The 14,632-nt window shown below is 38.4% G+C and overlaps 2 protein-coding genes across 3 annotated transcripts in view; one reads left to right on the forward strand and one right to left on the reverse strand.

The window, feature by feature from the left end:
• LOC124789724 (prolyl endopeptidase) overlaps positions 1-95 on the reverse strand; it is a 94,272-nt gene extending 94,177 nt beyond the window's left edge. Inside the window, exon 1 of one of the 2 annotated variants that reach the window (XM_047257184.1) lies at positions 77-95. The gene's annotated coding sequence lies outside the window, so the exon portion shown is untranslated. The other variant, XM_047257177.1, reaches the window with a different exon arrangement.
• Positions 96-144: 49 nt separating this feature from the next.
• Positions 145-14,632, forward strand: part of LOC124789745 (decorin-like) — a 35,752-nt gene continuing 21,264 nt past the window's right edge. The window contains exons 1-2 of the mRNA XM_047257202.1: positions 145-683; positions 872-1,105. Coding sequence (XP_047113158.1) covers positions 441-683; positions 872-1,105 — 477 coding nt within the window. The 5' untranslated portion in view covers positions 145-440. The remainder of the gene's footprint in view (positions 684-871; positions 1,106-14,632) is intronic.

Below are 14,632 nucleotides of genomic sequence, written 5' to 3' on the forward strand. Positions count from 1 at the left end.
CATACTCTTACCTTTATTTATTATTTCATAGATCACTACTCCCAGCAGAGATGTCTACCTTGTACACTTTATTTACCTGTTATCCAGAGATCTACCTTTAGTACCACTGCTCCCTGACTTGTGTACACACTGTGACTTACAAGATCATTGCCCTAATTTACGAAAGCGGGAAAATTGAATCATTCTCCTTCGTTAGATATTTCAACAATTGTTTGGGCATCGTTTGTAAATATGTAGATTGCCTATATTCATTAATGTTCCTTCGATGCTTGACATTAATGCAACGTTATGTAATTTCTCAGTGACACTCATGCTTCGAATATAGCTGTCACGCATGAAAGATAAGATAAGAATTGACAGGTCTTGGATATCACGGTACCTAATGCGTTATTACAAAATTTGTGCTTCTTACGTTTGTTTTAGAATTGGCGTCTACAAGAATGGCAAACTTTATTAAAGGAGTTCAATTTTACTTTCTCATGTTGCTCATCCCAAGAGCCTATTTTACAGTGCTCGGTGGTTATTGTCCGTATTATTGTCAGTGTTACATGTGGGAGAATATGAAAGCAGCGAACTGTGTGAACCAAAATATAATTACTGTTGATATTAGCATACCCCGTCAAACAGAAGCATTAGATGTATCAAACAACTTTATAAGAAGAATAGAGGATCACGTTTTCAAGGTGAACATATAAGTCTACATTACGAACAAAATGTGGTAAATTGCCAATAATAATACAGTAATATAAGGATGATTTGCAGAAATCCTGGCAGAACAAACAATCACTAAGTATTATAATGTATTTTCTTATTTTTAAGAAACATTGACATTGTTTCATTACAGATTAGACATGTTTAATATATGTTTCAGAAACAAGGAATAACTTCCCTAAAGTACCTTAATGTGAGTGGCAATCACATTAAGTATATTGAAATGAATGCCTTCAGTGGACTAAACAAACTACAAATTCTAGATCTATCAAAGAACCATTTGCACTACCTGTTTGTTAAAACATTTGACGTGCTTGACAGTTTGAGAGCTCTCTATATGTCTGGAAACAAATTCAGTAAATGGACGTGGGAGCTGCATTTGAATTCACTTAAGGTATGGAACCACTCTGGCCTCGGCCACAGGCTCTTTCGCACATGTAGTAATAATTTAGAGTTTTATAGTTGATATGGAGTGTAACCATAGTTTTTAAACATGACTGAAATTGTAAGCTTTCATAAACATGTTCATAACTGTTTTATCATCACCACCATCTTCTTCGTGCATTAGGCCCTTTGACCCTTTGTGAACTCTTAACTTTATCATTTAATTTTCTTTTTAGTGCCGGCCGCGGTGGCTGAGCAGTTCTAGGTGTCTCAGTCTGGAACTGCGCGACTGCTACGGTCGCAGGTTCGAATCCTGCCTCCGGTATGGATGTGTGTGATGCCCTTAGGTTAGTTAGTTTTCAGTAGTGAGTCATTCCATGTCAAATCAACACACCTATTTTAACTCACCCTCTTAGATTTTGCTGAAAGTTGGTATACTTATAGTGGGCACTGAGACTAAGAAAAATACCAAATTTCAATTTTTTTTTATCTCAAACCATTCCTGAAATATAGCTATGTAAACTTTTCAAAAACCAGCCAAAAATGTGTGAACGGACTTTTTTAAAAATTGTCCTAAGAGCTGCCCTAATTAAGCTAGAGAACTGGGAAAGGTGTCATTTTGCAGCATTTTGCATGCTCTTTCCAGGGATATACAACAAAACATAGCTTCTAATGAATAACCTTTTTCAAAATACTAATTAATATTTTGATTTAATTTTAATTTTTTTACAAAAAGTATATAATTGAAAATTTTGAAAATATTTCCATAACTACTTCATACTATTGTAAATCACATGGCAAAATATAAATCTGGGATGATGATGGGTTCATTGTTAACAAAAAAAAAAAAAATCTGGACTCATGTTTTTCACTAACGGCCCTAGTTTGACCAAACTGACCTTTAACAAACAGGAATTTCTTTAAAATATACTGAAAGGTAAGTAAAAAAAAGTATTAGAAATATCAAAACATCACCTTATAAACCAAAACTAATCAGCATATTTTATAATTAAGTTGATTGCTTATTTTAATTTCATACAACTTCAGTAACGGTATATTAACCGATATAACAAAAACAAGAAATTGAGCATTTAACTACAAACTTAAATAAAGTATGAATAAGTACAAGTATTTACACAATAGTTCTGGTCCATGATGATTGAAATGGAACTATTAAACAAAGTAAATACATAATGCTTGTTTTTGAGTAACAGGTATCTGTACATAGCTAAATTTAACACAATAGGTACTAACAATAATTTTGAAACAACTTTCTATAAAATATACATTAATACTAACCTGAAACAAAAATTAAGTTTTGAGTTGAAAGCAGTCTTGGAACTTCACATGTTACATTTTAATAAAGCTGACTGGGTTTGGTTTGCATCACTTTCATTAAGAATGTAAGTTCTCCCTGTTGGAGTAAATGGATTCACTTTTGTGAGAACATCCACAACTGACACCCACAGGACATCTGCATGTGCAGGATAAGAGAATGACTTAGCTGGTCCACATGGATGAAGAAAAGTTATCTTCACTTCATCAAGTACTTCGTTTTTTTCTAAAATGTACCCAAGCCACCAGTTTCTGCCATATACAGTGGTGACATAGCCTGATACATCTTGTAACTTCAGTTTGTCTGGTGATGTAGTTACTTCCCTCTCCCAACTCTGCATATCACCTGAGAAATATTTGACTATTAAATTTGATGTAGTGTTGGGAATGAAAGCGTGAAATTGCTGCGTTCCTTTGATTGTCAATGCCTCTTCAAGTCAGCTTTTTAAGAATATTTCTGAAGCAGCATAGTCTTCTTGAGTGGAATATGCAAAATCAACATTTGTGATATTATCTACTGCCCACTCAAATACATCTCGTGCGGTTTGGATCTGATTTTGGTATGGCCTTTGCAAACTTGCACGAGCTGCCAGTCTCTTTACTGAACCCCCTACTCCATCACAAGGACCTTTCCCATATGCTGTGGCTGAAAAGTGCCACTCAGTTTTTATGTTGAAGTCTTCCTCATGATTGTCAATGCCTCTTCAAGTCGGCTTTTTAAGAATATTTCTGAAGCAGCGTAGTCTTCTTGAGTGGAATATGCAAAATCAATATTTGTGATATTATCTACGGTCCACACAAATACCAGACCAGTATCAGTTGCAAAGCGATTTAGAAAAGATTGCTGTATGGTGTGGCAGGTAGCAGTTGACGCTAAATAACGAAAAATGTGAGGTGATCCACTTGAGTTCCAAAAGAAATCCGTTGGAATTCGATTACTCAATAATAGTACAATTCTCAAGGCTGTCAATTCAACTAAGTACCTGGGTGTTAAAATTACGAACAACTTCAGTTGGAAAGACCACATAGATAATATTGTGGGGAAGGCGAGCCAAAGGTTGCGTTTCATTGGCAGGACACTTAGAAGATGTAACAAGTCCACTAAAGAGACAGCTTACACCACACTCATTCGTCCTCTGTTAGAATATTGCTGCGCGGTGTGGGATCCTTACCAGGTGGGATTGGCGAAGGACATCGAAAGGGTGCAAAAAAGGGCAGCTTGTTTTGTGTTATCACGTAATAGGGCAGAGAGTGTGGCAGATATGATACGCGAGTTGGGATGGAAGTCATTAAAGCAAAGACGTTTTTCGGCGCGGCGAGATCTATTTACGAAATTTCAGTCACCAACTTTCTCTTCCGAATGCGAAAATATTTTGTTGAGCCCAACCTACATAGGTAGGAATGATCATCAAAATAAAATAAGAGAAATCAGAGCTCGAACAGAAAGGTTTAGGTGTTCGTTTTTCCCGCGCGCTGTTCGGGAGTGGAATGGTAGAGAGATAGTATGATTGTGGTTCGATGAACCCTCTGCCAAGCACTTAAATGTTAATTGCAGAGTAATCATGTAGATGTAGAAGGCAAAGGTTCAGGAAGTTTTTCTAATTTTTATACTGAGCGGCAGATCTGTCAGAATAATAGTATATCTTTTTTGGAATCTTTTGAAATTTGTTAGATATGAAATTAGCTTCTTTTGAATGGTGTAAACCGCAGTTGTATTGTGCTCCAGGCAATCAGAAACAATGACAAAGCTCATATGCTCAATTTTGTCTTCCTGTTTGTAATATATAACAAAAGGATGAATGGTAATCTGTTGTCTTGTCCAGTGGAATCTCTGAGCTTCATCCTGTAGAACTATACTATAATTTTCTGAAAAATCACATATGACAACAAATTCAGATTCCATAAGGTTTTCTCTTGTGGAGTTAAGGTATGTCCGTTGTTGCTTGGCAGTGAAGTCATGCAGAATCAAAGTCGACATCTTACTACGAAATAAATCTATGAATTCTTCAGAAGTTTTCTGAACAATTTCCAGATTACATTGGTCAACTGACATCCACTGTCATAACTGAACTTGTTCAATTAAGTTTTCATGAAAAGGGTCTTTTAAAATTTTACGTATGACAGTTTCTCCTGGGCAGTATTCACAGTTTCCCATGTTGCAATCAACTGATGATGGGTTGCAAAGCATTTTTGCAATGCACTGCTTATAATTGTTTAAGCTGCTGTTTGTTACTGTATTTAGTTTGGCATTTTCTATCATTAATTTTATGTTTTGGTGAGTTGTGCACATGCCGACAGTGTGTGTGCCTCTCCGACCAGCTAATACACAATGTTTTGGTCTCAACTCAGCAAATTTAGAGAAGCCTATTTTTATGTTAGAAAACGTGTCTTTAAAATACTTGTAAGCTTCTTTAAGGTTACACAAAATAAATCTTTTTGATATTTTTGTTTTATTTCCACTTGTTTCTGTAATTGTCACACAATCTTTAATACCTGGCATTGCCCTGCTAACTTCATCATTTTCATAAAATGAATGTACAGTTTTGACAGTTTCTGTTAGTAAACACTTCCCTGGTTTTGGGTTTGGACCTTCCATGAATCCTTTCTCTTTCAAAATTTTTTTGAACTATCGAACAATGTAATTAGGAGCATTAAATTCCCTCATTATTTTCCTGACACTCCACTTTTCAGGTAAACTTGTAAGAATCATTAGTTTTTTTTGCTTTACTTATAGAATTTTTGAAGTTTCTTTTAAGATTTTCAAGAATGGAATCATCAGTATCTGACGAAGAAGTTTCAGGAGCAACAAAAAGTTTACGTGTCACTGATGAGATTTTCTTCACTTTTGATTTGGCTTAATGCCTATATGTTAGTTTTCTCTTGTCAATTGGGGACTCACCTAGTTCTTGAAGTGTTGTGTTAAATGTTTTAACAGCTACTTAAGTTGGAGTGAAGTCAGGGTCTTGGTCACGGATGATTATCTCTGATCCAGAAGATTCTTCTTCAACACTTTCATCACTGATGGGCTCTGGTGTATTTTTCAATTTGGTTACATCTTTCCTACATTTATCACAAATCTTGGCACCACTTGGTATTTGAGGAAATAATTTGGGCATCCATGTTGCGACATTTCTCAGTTTTTTTCTGTCTCTAATAAAACGATTTGACTTCTTCAATGGATTACAACACTGCACTCTTACAGCACTGCACTTTTTACTTGGTTCCATATTTATACAAAAACCACTTATAAACTGCCCTTCAATGTATAGATTTACTTGAAAATGAACTATTAAATATAATAGATACAGACTGGTCAACACAGAGGTAACAATTGATTTGCACTAAAACCACAGTGCACAACAATGCTGTAGGCACACAATGCCTTAGAAGGTGACAATGCAGACTACATCATCTCAACAATGGCTCCAGTCTCTGAATTATTGTACAGACATCAAGCCCTCTGTATACAGTCATCTACTGACGTACTACCCTAAAGGTCAGTTTGGTCAAACTAGAGCCGTTAGTGAAAAACAAGAGTCTGAAATATTTTTTTTTTTTTTTTAACAATGAGTGCATCATCATCTCAGATTTATATTTTGCCATGTGATTTACAACAGTATGAAGTAGTTATGGAAATATTTTGAAAATTTTCAATTATGTACTTTTTGTGAAAAAATTAAATCAAAATATTAATTAGTATTTTGAAACAGGTTATTAATTAGAAGCTATGTTTTTTGTATATCGCTGGAAAGAGCATGAAAAATGCTGCAAAATGACACCATTCCCAGTTCTCTAGCTCAATTAGGGCAATTTAAAAAAGTCCGTTCACACATTTTTGGCCAGTTTTTGAAAAGTTTACATGACCATATTTCAGGAATGGTTCGAGGTAAAAAATTGAAATTTGGTATTTTTCTTAGTTTCAGCACCCATTATAAGTATACCAACTTTCAGCAAAATCTAAGAGGGTGAGGTAAAATTTTTATTTAAAGTGTGTTGATCTGACATGGAATGACTCTAGTTCTAAGTTCTAGGGGACTGATGACCTCAGATGTTAAGTCCCATAGTGCTCAGAGCCATTTGAGCCATTTCTCTTTAGTCTGCACTCACAACCAAGGCATCCATGCTTATATTTGTGAATCAATTTAGGCAAACATTCATCATCAACGCTTATCTGTTCTATACGAGATCTCCAATTTTGATAATCTTCTAAGATTATGTTGTTTCAGGTGTAGATACTGAGCATCTGCCACACATCCCCTTCTGTGCCTCTTTAGCATCCCCACAATTGATTGAAGAAATGGCATTTCAGAGGCGTAGAACCTCAGCATTGTTTTCTTCCTCAGTTTGTTTCTTAATTAGAACACACAGTCACACAAGTAAATGAACACTCAATGCATAACAACTTTTAGTCTTAGTTATTTGATGTGTACATTTTCAATAAAATCCTATTGTTATCACAGTTTGCAATATTGCTGGTACAATTAGGACTGGCATAGGGAACTGAAGATGACATTTGAAGCAGGTCAGGCTTAAACACAATGGTTCAGAAGTGGACAGCCTCTGAGCACTTTAATACAATGTTTAAATAACAACTGTTTTTATCTTACATGGACATACATTGATATGAATGCAACATAGTTCAGAGGAATATTCTTGAATGCCGGGCTTAAGCCCCTTTGGAATCTCACAAACATGTGAAGTTACAGTGTTAACACAGCCTCTAACAAACTCTAATAATTAAATACTTAACCCAAAATCCTTGACTAAACTTGATTTAATCAAAAAACCTTTAAAACATTTAACATCATCATCAAAACTTAAAAAAGGAACATTATTAAAGCTTAAACCAGTAGAAAATACTATTAATTTTGAAGCTGGTCCATGGAGCGAGTATTAGTCCCTGTAAATCTAATCCAGACATTGGGCACTGTCCCTTCTTGTGAAATTATTTACGAAGTTAAGAATACCAAGACAGACAAGGATAAACCAAAGTAACATTCAGTCATGAGTAGCAACCCCATTAGAAAGATACTATTAACATTGAAACTGGTCAGCGGAGTGAGTGTAGCTCACAGTTGACCTTAACCCAGACTTCGGACACTGCCTCAGATATTTACTGACTCAGATAGACAAGATTAATATTAAACTCAAAATTAGTCAGTGGAGAGAGTATAGCTCCCAGTTCAACTTAACCCAGACCTCAGGCATTGCCCCTTTTGAGAAACTGTTTATATAGTAAACATACAAAATACAGAGAGACATAAAGATTAATAAACCTTAGCTTTTTTAAAAAATCATGTAATTATCTAACCATTAAAACTTCTTATTCTGCGATATAATAAATAATCATGGGAACACTGCCCTTTTTTAAAAAACACAATCCACATGTAGCTAGGTATTGGGCACTGCCTTATTTTATAACAAATAACTACAGCAGATAGAGAGTGCCAAATGTGTTAAGCTGCTATTGGATCACAGGCAAGTAAGTAATGAATTTTAACAAGCATTGCCCAGTGGAAACTCACCAGCTTCAAAACATATTTAACAAACAGTGCATTAAGCTCAATGGCGGCCACTCAATGGAATCTGAACACATTACAGAAAGGGCTCTGAGTACACACATACATTAGTTGATAGGCGCTGTCCTGGAGTTGGGCAAGGACCTGCAGCAGCTTTAAGGTAAATTTTTGTAGCACTGATGGACTACAAAGGCCTCACTGGTATGTAAGACCTCAGGCCTAAACCCTGCCTGTCCTTTCACACCAACCAAATTTGCATAGGCTTCTGCAACAGATGACAGACACAGCTAAAAACTGTGCAGTCTTTGTGTTTCCTGAGTGCACCTCAACAAGGCTACCTTAGGCACGCAGATAATTGCCACTAATAATTCCATCATGTGCACACGGCACTTGTGCCTCTTTTAGAAACCACACAGTTGAGCACTTGCAGTCTTGCAGAATCACAAAAGTCTTCTAAGTAAATATAGTCTGACAGTCAGTAACCCAAGAAGCCTCAGTCGAAACAGACAGACTGGATAGGCTCACCGAAATGAGAGCACACATGTCCATGGGTGTGGCTGGTCACTTCACTCCCAAGCAGATGGCAATTTGCCCATCCACAAGCAATTCAACATCAGCCCATTCCAGAACTGCTGCCTGCTTGACAACACGGGCCCAGTGATTCACCATGCAACCTCAGTGACAGCAAAATGGTTGATGCAGAGCTTAGTATCAATGGGCTCTGCGTGCTGCGACTGACCTCCCTTGCTTGATCCATGACATCTTAAGAACTTTCCACGCTGGTGCACATGGTTACCAATCGGCAGGAGGCTAAAGTCTTTGGATCAGGAGATAGACTGCTGGCAAGTACTGATATGGTCTCCACAACTGCCTGTAGTACTTCATTATTAGTAGCATCATTTGCATCTATTATTGAGGATAACAGTGATGCTATTAACAGTTTCAGAATCATGAAATAATTTTGTCTGGAGATAAGGAATTCAATGAAGCATGTCACTAACAATCAATTACAGGTACTCAAATAATAAGGCATTTTGTTCCACTGTTAAAAATAGGAAAACCAGGGCAGAGATTTATAGTTGGTAAATGTGATTAAATATAAAGCATAGAGAGACTGAAATGCAGATCTGAACATTCTTTCAGAAAGTGCAGTTACAGTTACTATTGATATAAGCACTTAAAACAGATAAAAGCTTACTGCTTATCAGAGCAGTGGGCTTCGTCATTAGAGAGGAAAGAGGAATTGGTTAGGAGAGTTTGGAAACGTCAGGGAGGGGATGGTGACATGTTGTAATATGATATTGCACTGCCTGTATTATTCTGATTTATGATGCAAAGTTCCTTCAGATATGCCACATGTCCAAAGGAACAGGCATTGTGATGATTACAGCCATAAATAAATACATTAAATGTATTCACATTTGCGAATATGGACCACCAGCAGCTGTAGAATGGAATGATGACAATGAAAATTTGTGCCGGACCGGGACTAGAACCTGAATATATTGCTTATTGCGGGTGGTCGCCTTACCATTTGGCTATCTGTGCACGACTCATGGCCAGACCCGAACTTCCATATGTCATCAATTGCGCATCTACAACCTGTACTTGTACATCCACTATGTATATTCTTGTACAGAGGAGTCATTTTACTTGAATGTCACTTACCCGGTGTCGAAAGATAAATATGATATTTCAGTGCCTGTATTATTTCGGTTTACAATGCATGGTTCCTTTGGATGTACATGCATGTCCAAAGGAACAGGTACTGTGGCAACTACCGCCATTATGAAATACATTAAACGGCTGTAGTCACTGCAGTAAATGGTTCTAGTCACTGCAGGGGATGGACAGAGAGAGGGGAGAAGTAGTGGAAGGACAGAGAAAGGGGGTAGGAGGCGTTGGGAAGAGAGATGGGGCAGAAGGGGATGGATAGAGAGAGAAGTGGACAGAGAGAGGATGGAGGAGTGTGAAAGGCAGAAAGAAGGTATAGTGCATGAATGGAAAAGGAAGAAGGGAGGAGAAAATGAACAGAGAAAACGGAATTAGAGATGTGGTCAGAGGGAGGGGGAGGAATATACAGTCAGAACTGGGGGAGGAGGGAGAGGGGGAAAGAGTGGGGGGAGAAGGAAATAAGAGACAATAAGACTGGGGAGGAGGAGATAGGCTGATAGAGGTGGAGAGATGGGAGGAAGAGAATGTGTGTGTCTGGGATCTTCTCCTAAATGTGGCGCACAAACAGAAAACTTCATGCACTGTGAGTTTTATAACCTAGCTCCAGTATTAGTGGAGATACGGGCAAACACTTGTCTTTTCAGCCTCTGCCGTATATGCTGCCCTGCACAATGTATGTGTTTGCCTTATTCACCTGCTTTCCAGGGCAAATGACACATCTCAATTAGGTAGCAGTTTTATAGCCCCAGACATGTAGACTGACCTGCACAACAGGCATGTTGTGTTGGTGTAGTATCAGCCCTCCATCTTTGTATGGCAACCCATGCCTCAGGGGGCAAGAAGTGGTTCTTGAGCCACAGATGTGCAGACTGCCCTGTTGTGTTCGAGTAGTATCAGCCAGCAATATCGACCTGTTTTGCAGGGGCTACAAGTGCAGATGGGCACAGCTGGGAGCTGACAGAGGTGGATAGAGGAGAGGATGAACAAAGAGACAGGCGATGGCAGGGAGGGACAGAGAGAGGAGGAGGAAGGTATAGATAGGGATAGTGGGGAGGAGGTGTATAGGGAGAGGAGGACAGAAGGATGTGGATAGGGAGAGGGGAGCACAAGATGATGGAAAGAGAGGCTGAAGCAGGAGGAGAAAGACAGAGGGAGAGGGAGGAGAGGAGATGGACAGGAAAATGGGGAGGAGAAGATTGATAGAGATAGGAGGATGAGATGAAATAGAGAAAAGGGGGATGAGGAGATGTGCAAAGAGGGGGAGGATAAGAGAGAGAGAGTAGGAAGGAGAAGAGATGGACAGATAGAGATGGTAATATTATGTGGACAGAAAGGTGGGGGAGGAATATGTGGACATAGAGTGGTGGGAGGACATGTGTGCAGTATATCTGTCTAACCCTACTGTGGTGAAGCATTAAAACAATTACAACACTATCTGGGTGCCTAAGAGGAGTCTTTACACAATGAAATTACTGCAAGTGTGTAAAAGCTGCTGGGAATACAAGTAAGATTGTTTCTGCAGACAAGTATACAAACACTTTCTAAATAATGCTGTAAATAATCTCCCGCAGGGATAGGATGGGAACAATAATGATGTAATGAATATTAAAAAAATTTCATAGCAGCCAGTGAATTCCATCACCAGCTGCCTGCCCCCACTCTGCAAACTTTGACTCTAAGCAATGCCACTTCCCTGATGCCACAATCTACCACAAGGTAAAGCCCCACCTCGTGCCATGTTGCAGTACAGGGCAATGTGCATTGCCCACACGGGCACCTATAGCTTACCACCATGTATGGAATCCAAGGAGTTATTGCACTCTAAAACATGTCACCACCATAGGATGTGAATGTTAGAAAAAAAATGCACTTTGTTAAAAGAAAATGTGAGGGGAAGACCGGGCCAAGATTCAAGACTACCCAGTGCTTGGCACCCATCACTCTACTATTGTCACTGCCACCAGCCATACAAGTCTCATGCTGGCTGAGGAACAAGTAACACAGCTGCACATCATACACAAGGCACATCCCACCTACATTAGAGTTCCAGCTGAAGGCACATCTAAAACCTGACCTGGCCACACATTAAATATAGCAGTCTACAGGCTGCAGCAGACAGATAGAAACATGCCACCATCAAACACAAGTGATAACTCAACACTAAACAGCCCATCATAAAATGTTGTAATATACATCTTTATAATTTCTGAGAATAATTCAAATAATGACATGTTATTAACATTCAATCATCTTGACAAACTACTAACACTAGTAAAGTTCTCCTCTACATCAGGGACTTAGAAGTTAACTAGGGAAAAAAAACATTCTGGAGCAATTATACACACAGTCATTTAATGATGACAGCCTGGCCACTGTTGTAGAATAATTAAATATGCATTTTTTATGTACAAAGCGGTAAATTATAATGACAGTATGACATCATACAATGTATTGTCAAATCCTGTTACATATGAAGAAAAAAATGAAGGCTGAAGTACATTATCCCCACTGCCAATACAAGCAAAATGATTTTAAAGTATAATTTTACAGTTTCACTCAGCCATCAACCTCTAGGCTGCCTGGCATGACAGACATGTTATGTGGGCTTAGTGCTTGCCTGCATTATCGACCTGTTTTGCTGGGGCTATATGTGCAGATGGATACAAGTGGAAGGATAAGGCTGAGGTGGATAAAGGAGGGGGAGAGAGAGAGAGAGAGATTGTGGGTGTGGGGAGAAAAAGAGGACGAAAAAGTACATGGACAGAAAGAGGGCGAAGGAAGAGTAGGTGCACAGAGAGAGAGCGGTGAAGAGGAGATGGACAGACGGAGAGGAGAATTAGGAATGGGAAGAAAGAGAGAGAGAGAGAGAGAGAGAGAGAGAGAGAGAGAGAGAGAGAGAGAGAGAGTGTGTGTGTGTGTGTGTGTGTAAAAAGCTCCCAAACCCTCGGATGAATTTCAACCAAATTTGGCACACCGAACAGCAGACTGCCCTGCACGACAGGCAAAGTGTATGGGGAGAGTATCAGATTGCCGGATCAACCTGTTTTGCAAGGCGTCTACTTGTCAGGGACAAGAAACAGTTTTCAGGCCCCAACTTGAAGGCCACCCTGCATGATAGGCGTGTCGTGTTGTAGTAGTATCAGCCTGCTTTATCGACCTCTACATGGTGGCCTGTATGTCGGGAACAAATAAATGATTTTCCAAGCCCATGACACGTAGCCTGCCTTGTGTGACATGCATGTTACGGGAGTAGCATTGGCCTGGTTTGTTGAACTGTATTGCAGGGGCTATTTGAAGTGTAGTAGTTAGCTGTAAAAGTACTATCAGCAAGTAGCCAGCTGCTTCCTGGATAAATTTTTTCTGACGGGCCCAAGTTGCCAGATTCCCGCCTGTGCAGAGCAATCTGCATTGTAATAGGGGTTAGTAGTCTCCAAGTGACCCATGTTTATGTTTTGTGGTTTTGCTATTTTCGTTTACAGCTCTCACATCAATTGAAAACAAAACAGATTTCTGTGTCTGGAGCTAACAAGTGAATTAAGATACATTCTCATAGTTATGGAAGACTAAAATATGTTATTAGTTTCAGTGTTCTAATTTTATTTCCTCATTATTGGCACTCAAGAATTAACCACCATTCAGAAATATGAAGTTATTTTTGTCAGTTTGCTAAAGAAATTTGGCTTTTATTAATCATTTCTGTAGAGGCTGTCAATTCCACACCATTGGCTTGTTTCAACTATTCACTGAATTTCAAGTACATGTTTTCATTTTCTGTCATGTGTGGCATTATGCCATAATAAAGCACCAAACATGATATAATACAGTATATAACTGTTTCTTCCTCCCTCACGTATTTCATATGTTTGTGTATTTTCTGTTGATAAGAAGGGATGACAGGAAAAGAGGGCAATGATTTTTACCTGACAATCCCATGAAAGGTTTAGTGGCTGGATACTGGATTTCAGAATTAGTGATTGCAATAAAATTTAGCTCAAAAGGGAGGATCGGTTATAAAGAAACATCTTACTTATGCAATGGCATAAGTGCATGGGACTAGCTGGGAGACCTGTAATCTTATTAAGAAAATGTTAGCAGTTATGGCATTGCCTGATTAACAAAGGGATGCCAAGACTATGTTATTTGAAACTGAAATAATGACAGAATAATTTGAGGACATCAGACTTTGAAATCTCTGAAGTAAACATTTCAGTAGACAAGGTATTTTGGCAGTGCAATTTGCACTAACAGAATTGAAAATTTCTGCTGGCCAAATGCATCTCTTAGTTATTGGCATCTGGCAACACTCCCATAGACCATCTAATGCTGTAATAAGAAACATTAACAATTATTTAAAATAGTGGTGATGAATGTTAATTAAATTATTAGAACAACTGATTGCATTAATGTAAACATATTTTACCAACAGTGTAGGAAAAGACAGATCAAGTTGCAGATGGGCACAATTACAAGACACTTTCAGCCACAGCCTTCATCAGTAAAAGAGAGACGCAAACCATTCACACACACACACACACACACACACACACACACACACACACACACACACACCTGAGCACACACACTTGCCAACTCCAGCATCTTGGGCCGGCAGTGTAAATCTCTCTTTTACTGATGAAGGCTGTGGTCAAAAGCTTTATATAAGTTTCTTTTAATTGTGCCTGCCTGCAACTAGACGTGTCTTATTTACAGTAAGTACCAATCTGTCTTTTCCTGCATTGTTGATATTCCTAATAGGAGTTTCCACTGTTTGATTTAAACATATTTAACAATATCTGTGTAAATGTTACACATTACAAAATGGTTACCACACGTGTAATGAAAAGGTGTCTAGTTGTAACTAGAGGTAAAACAGAAATGTGTCTCCGTCACAAGCGTAAGGGAGACGTAAAACAGTCATTCATTTATTTAAACAAAATACATCATAGAGAGTAATTAAATGTTCTTAAACGTAGCTCATCACTGCACAGTTGATGTGATGGTGTTACAAG

Source organism: Schistocerca piceifrons, chromosome 1, assembly GCF_021461385.2.
Source record: "Schistocerca piceifrons isolate TAMUIC-IGC-003096 chromosome 1, iqSchPice1.1, whole genome shotgun sequence".
Classification (NCBI taxonomy): domain Eukaryota; kingdom Metazoa; phylum Arthropoda; class Insecta; order Orthoptera; family Acrididae; genus Schistocerca; species Schistocerca piceifrons.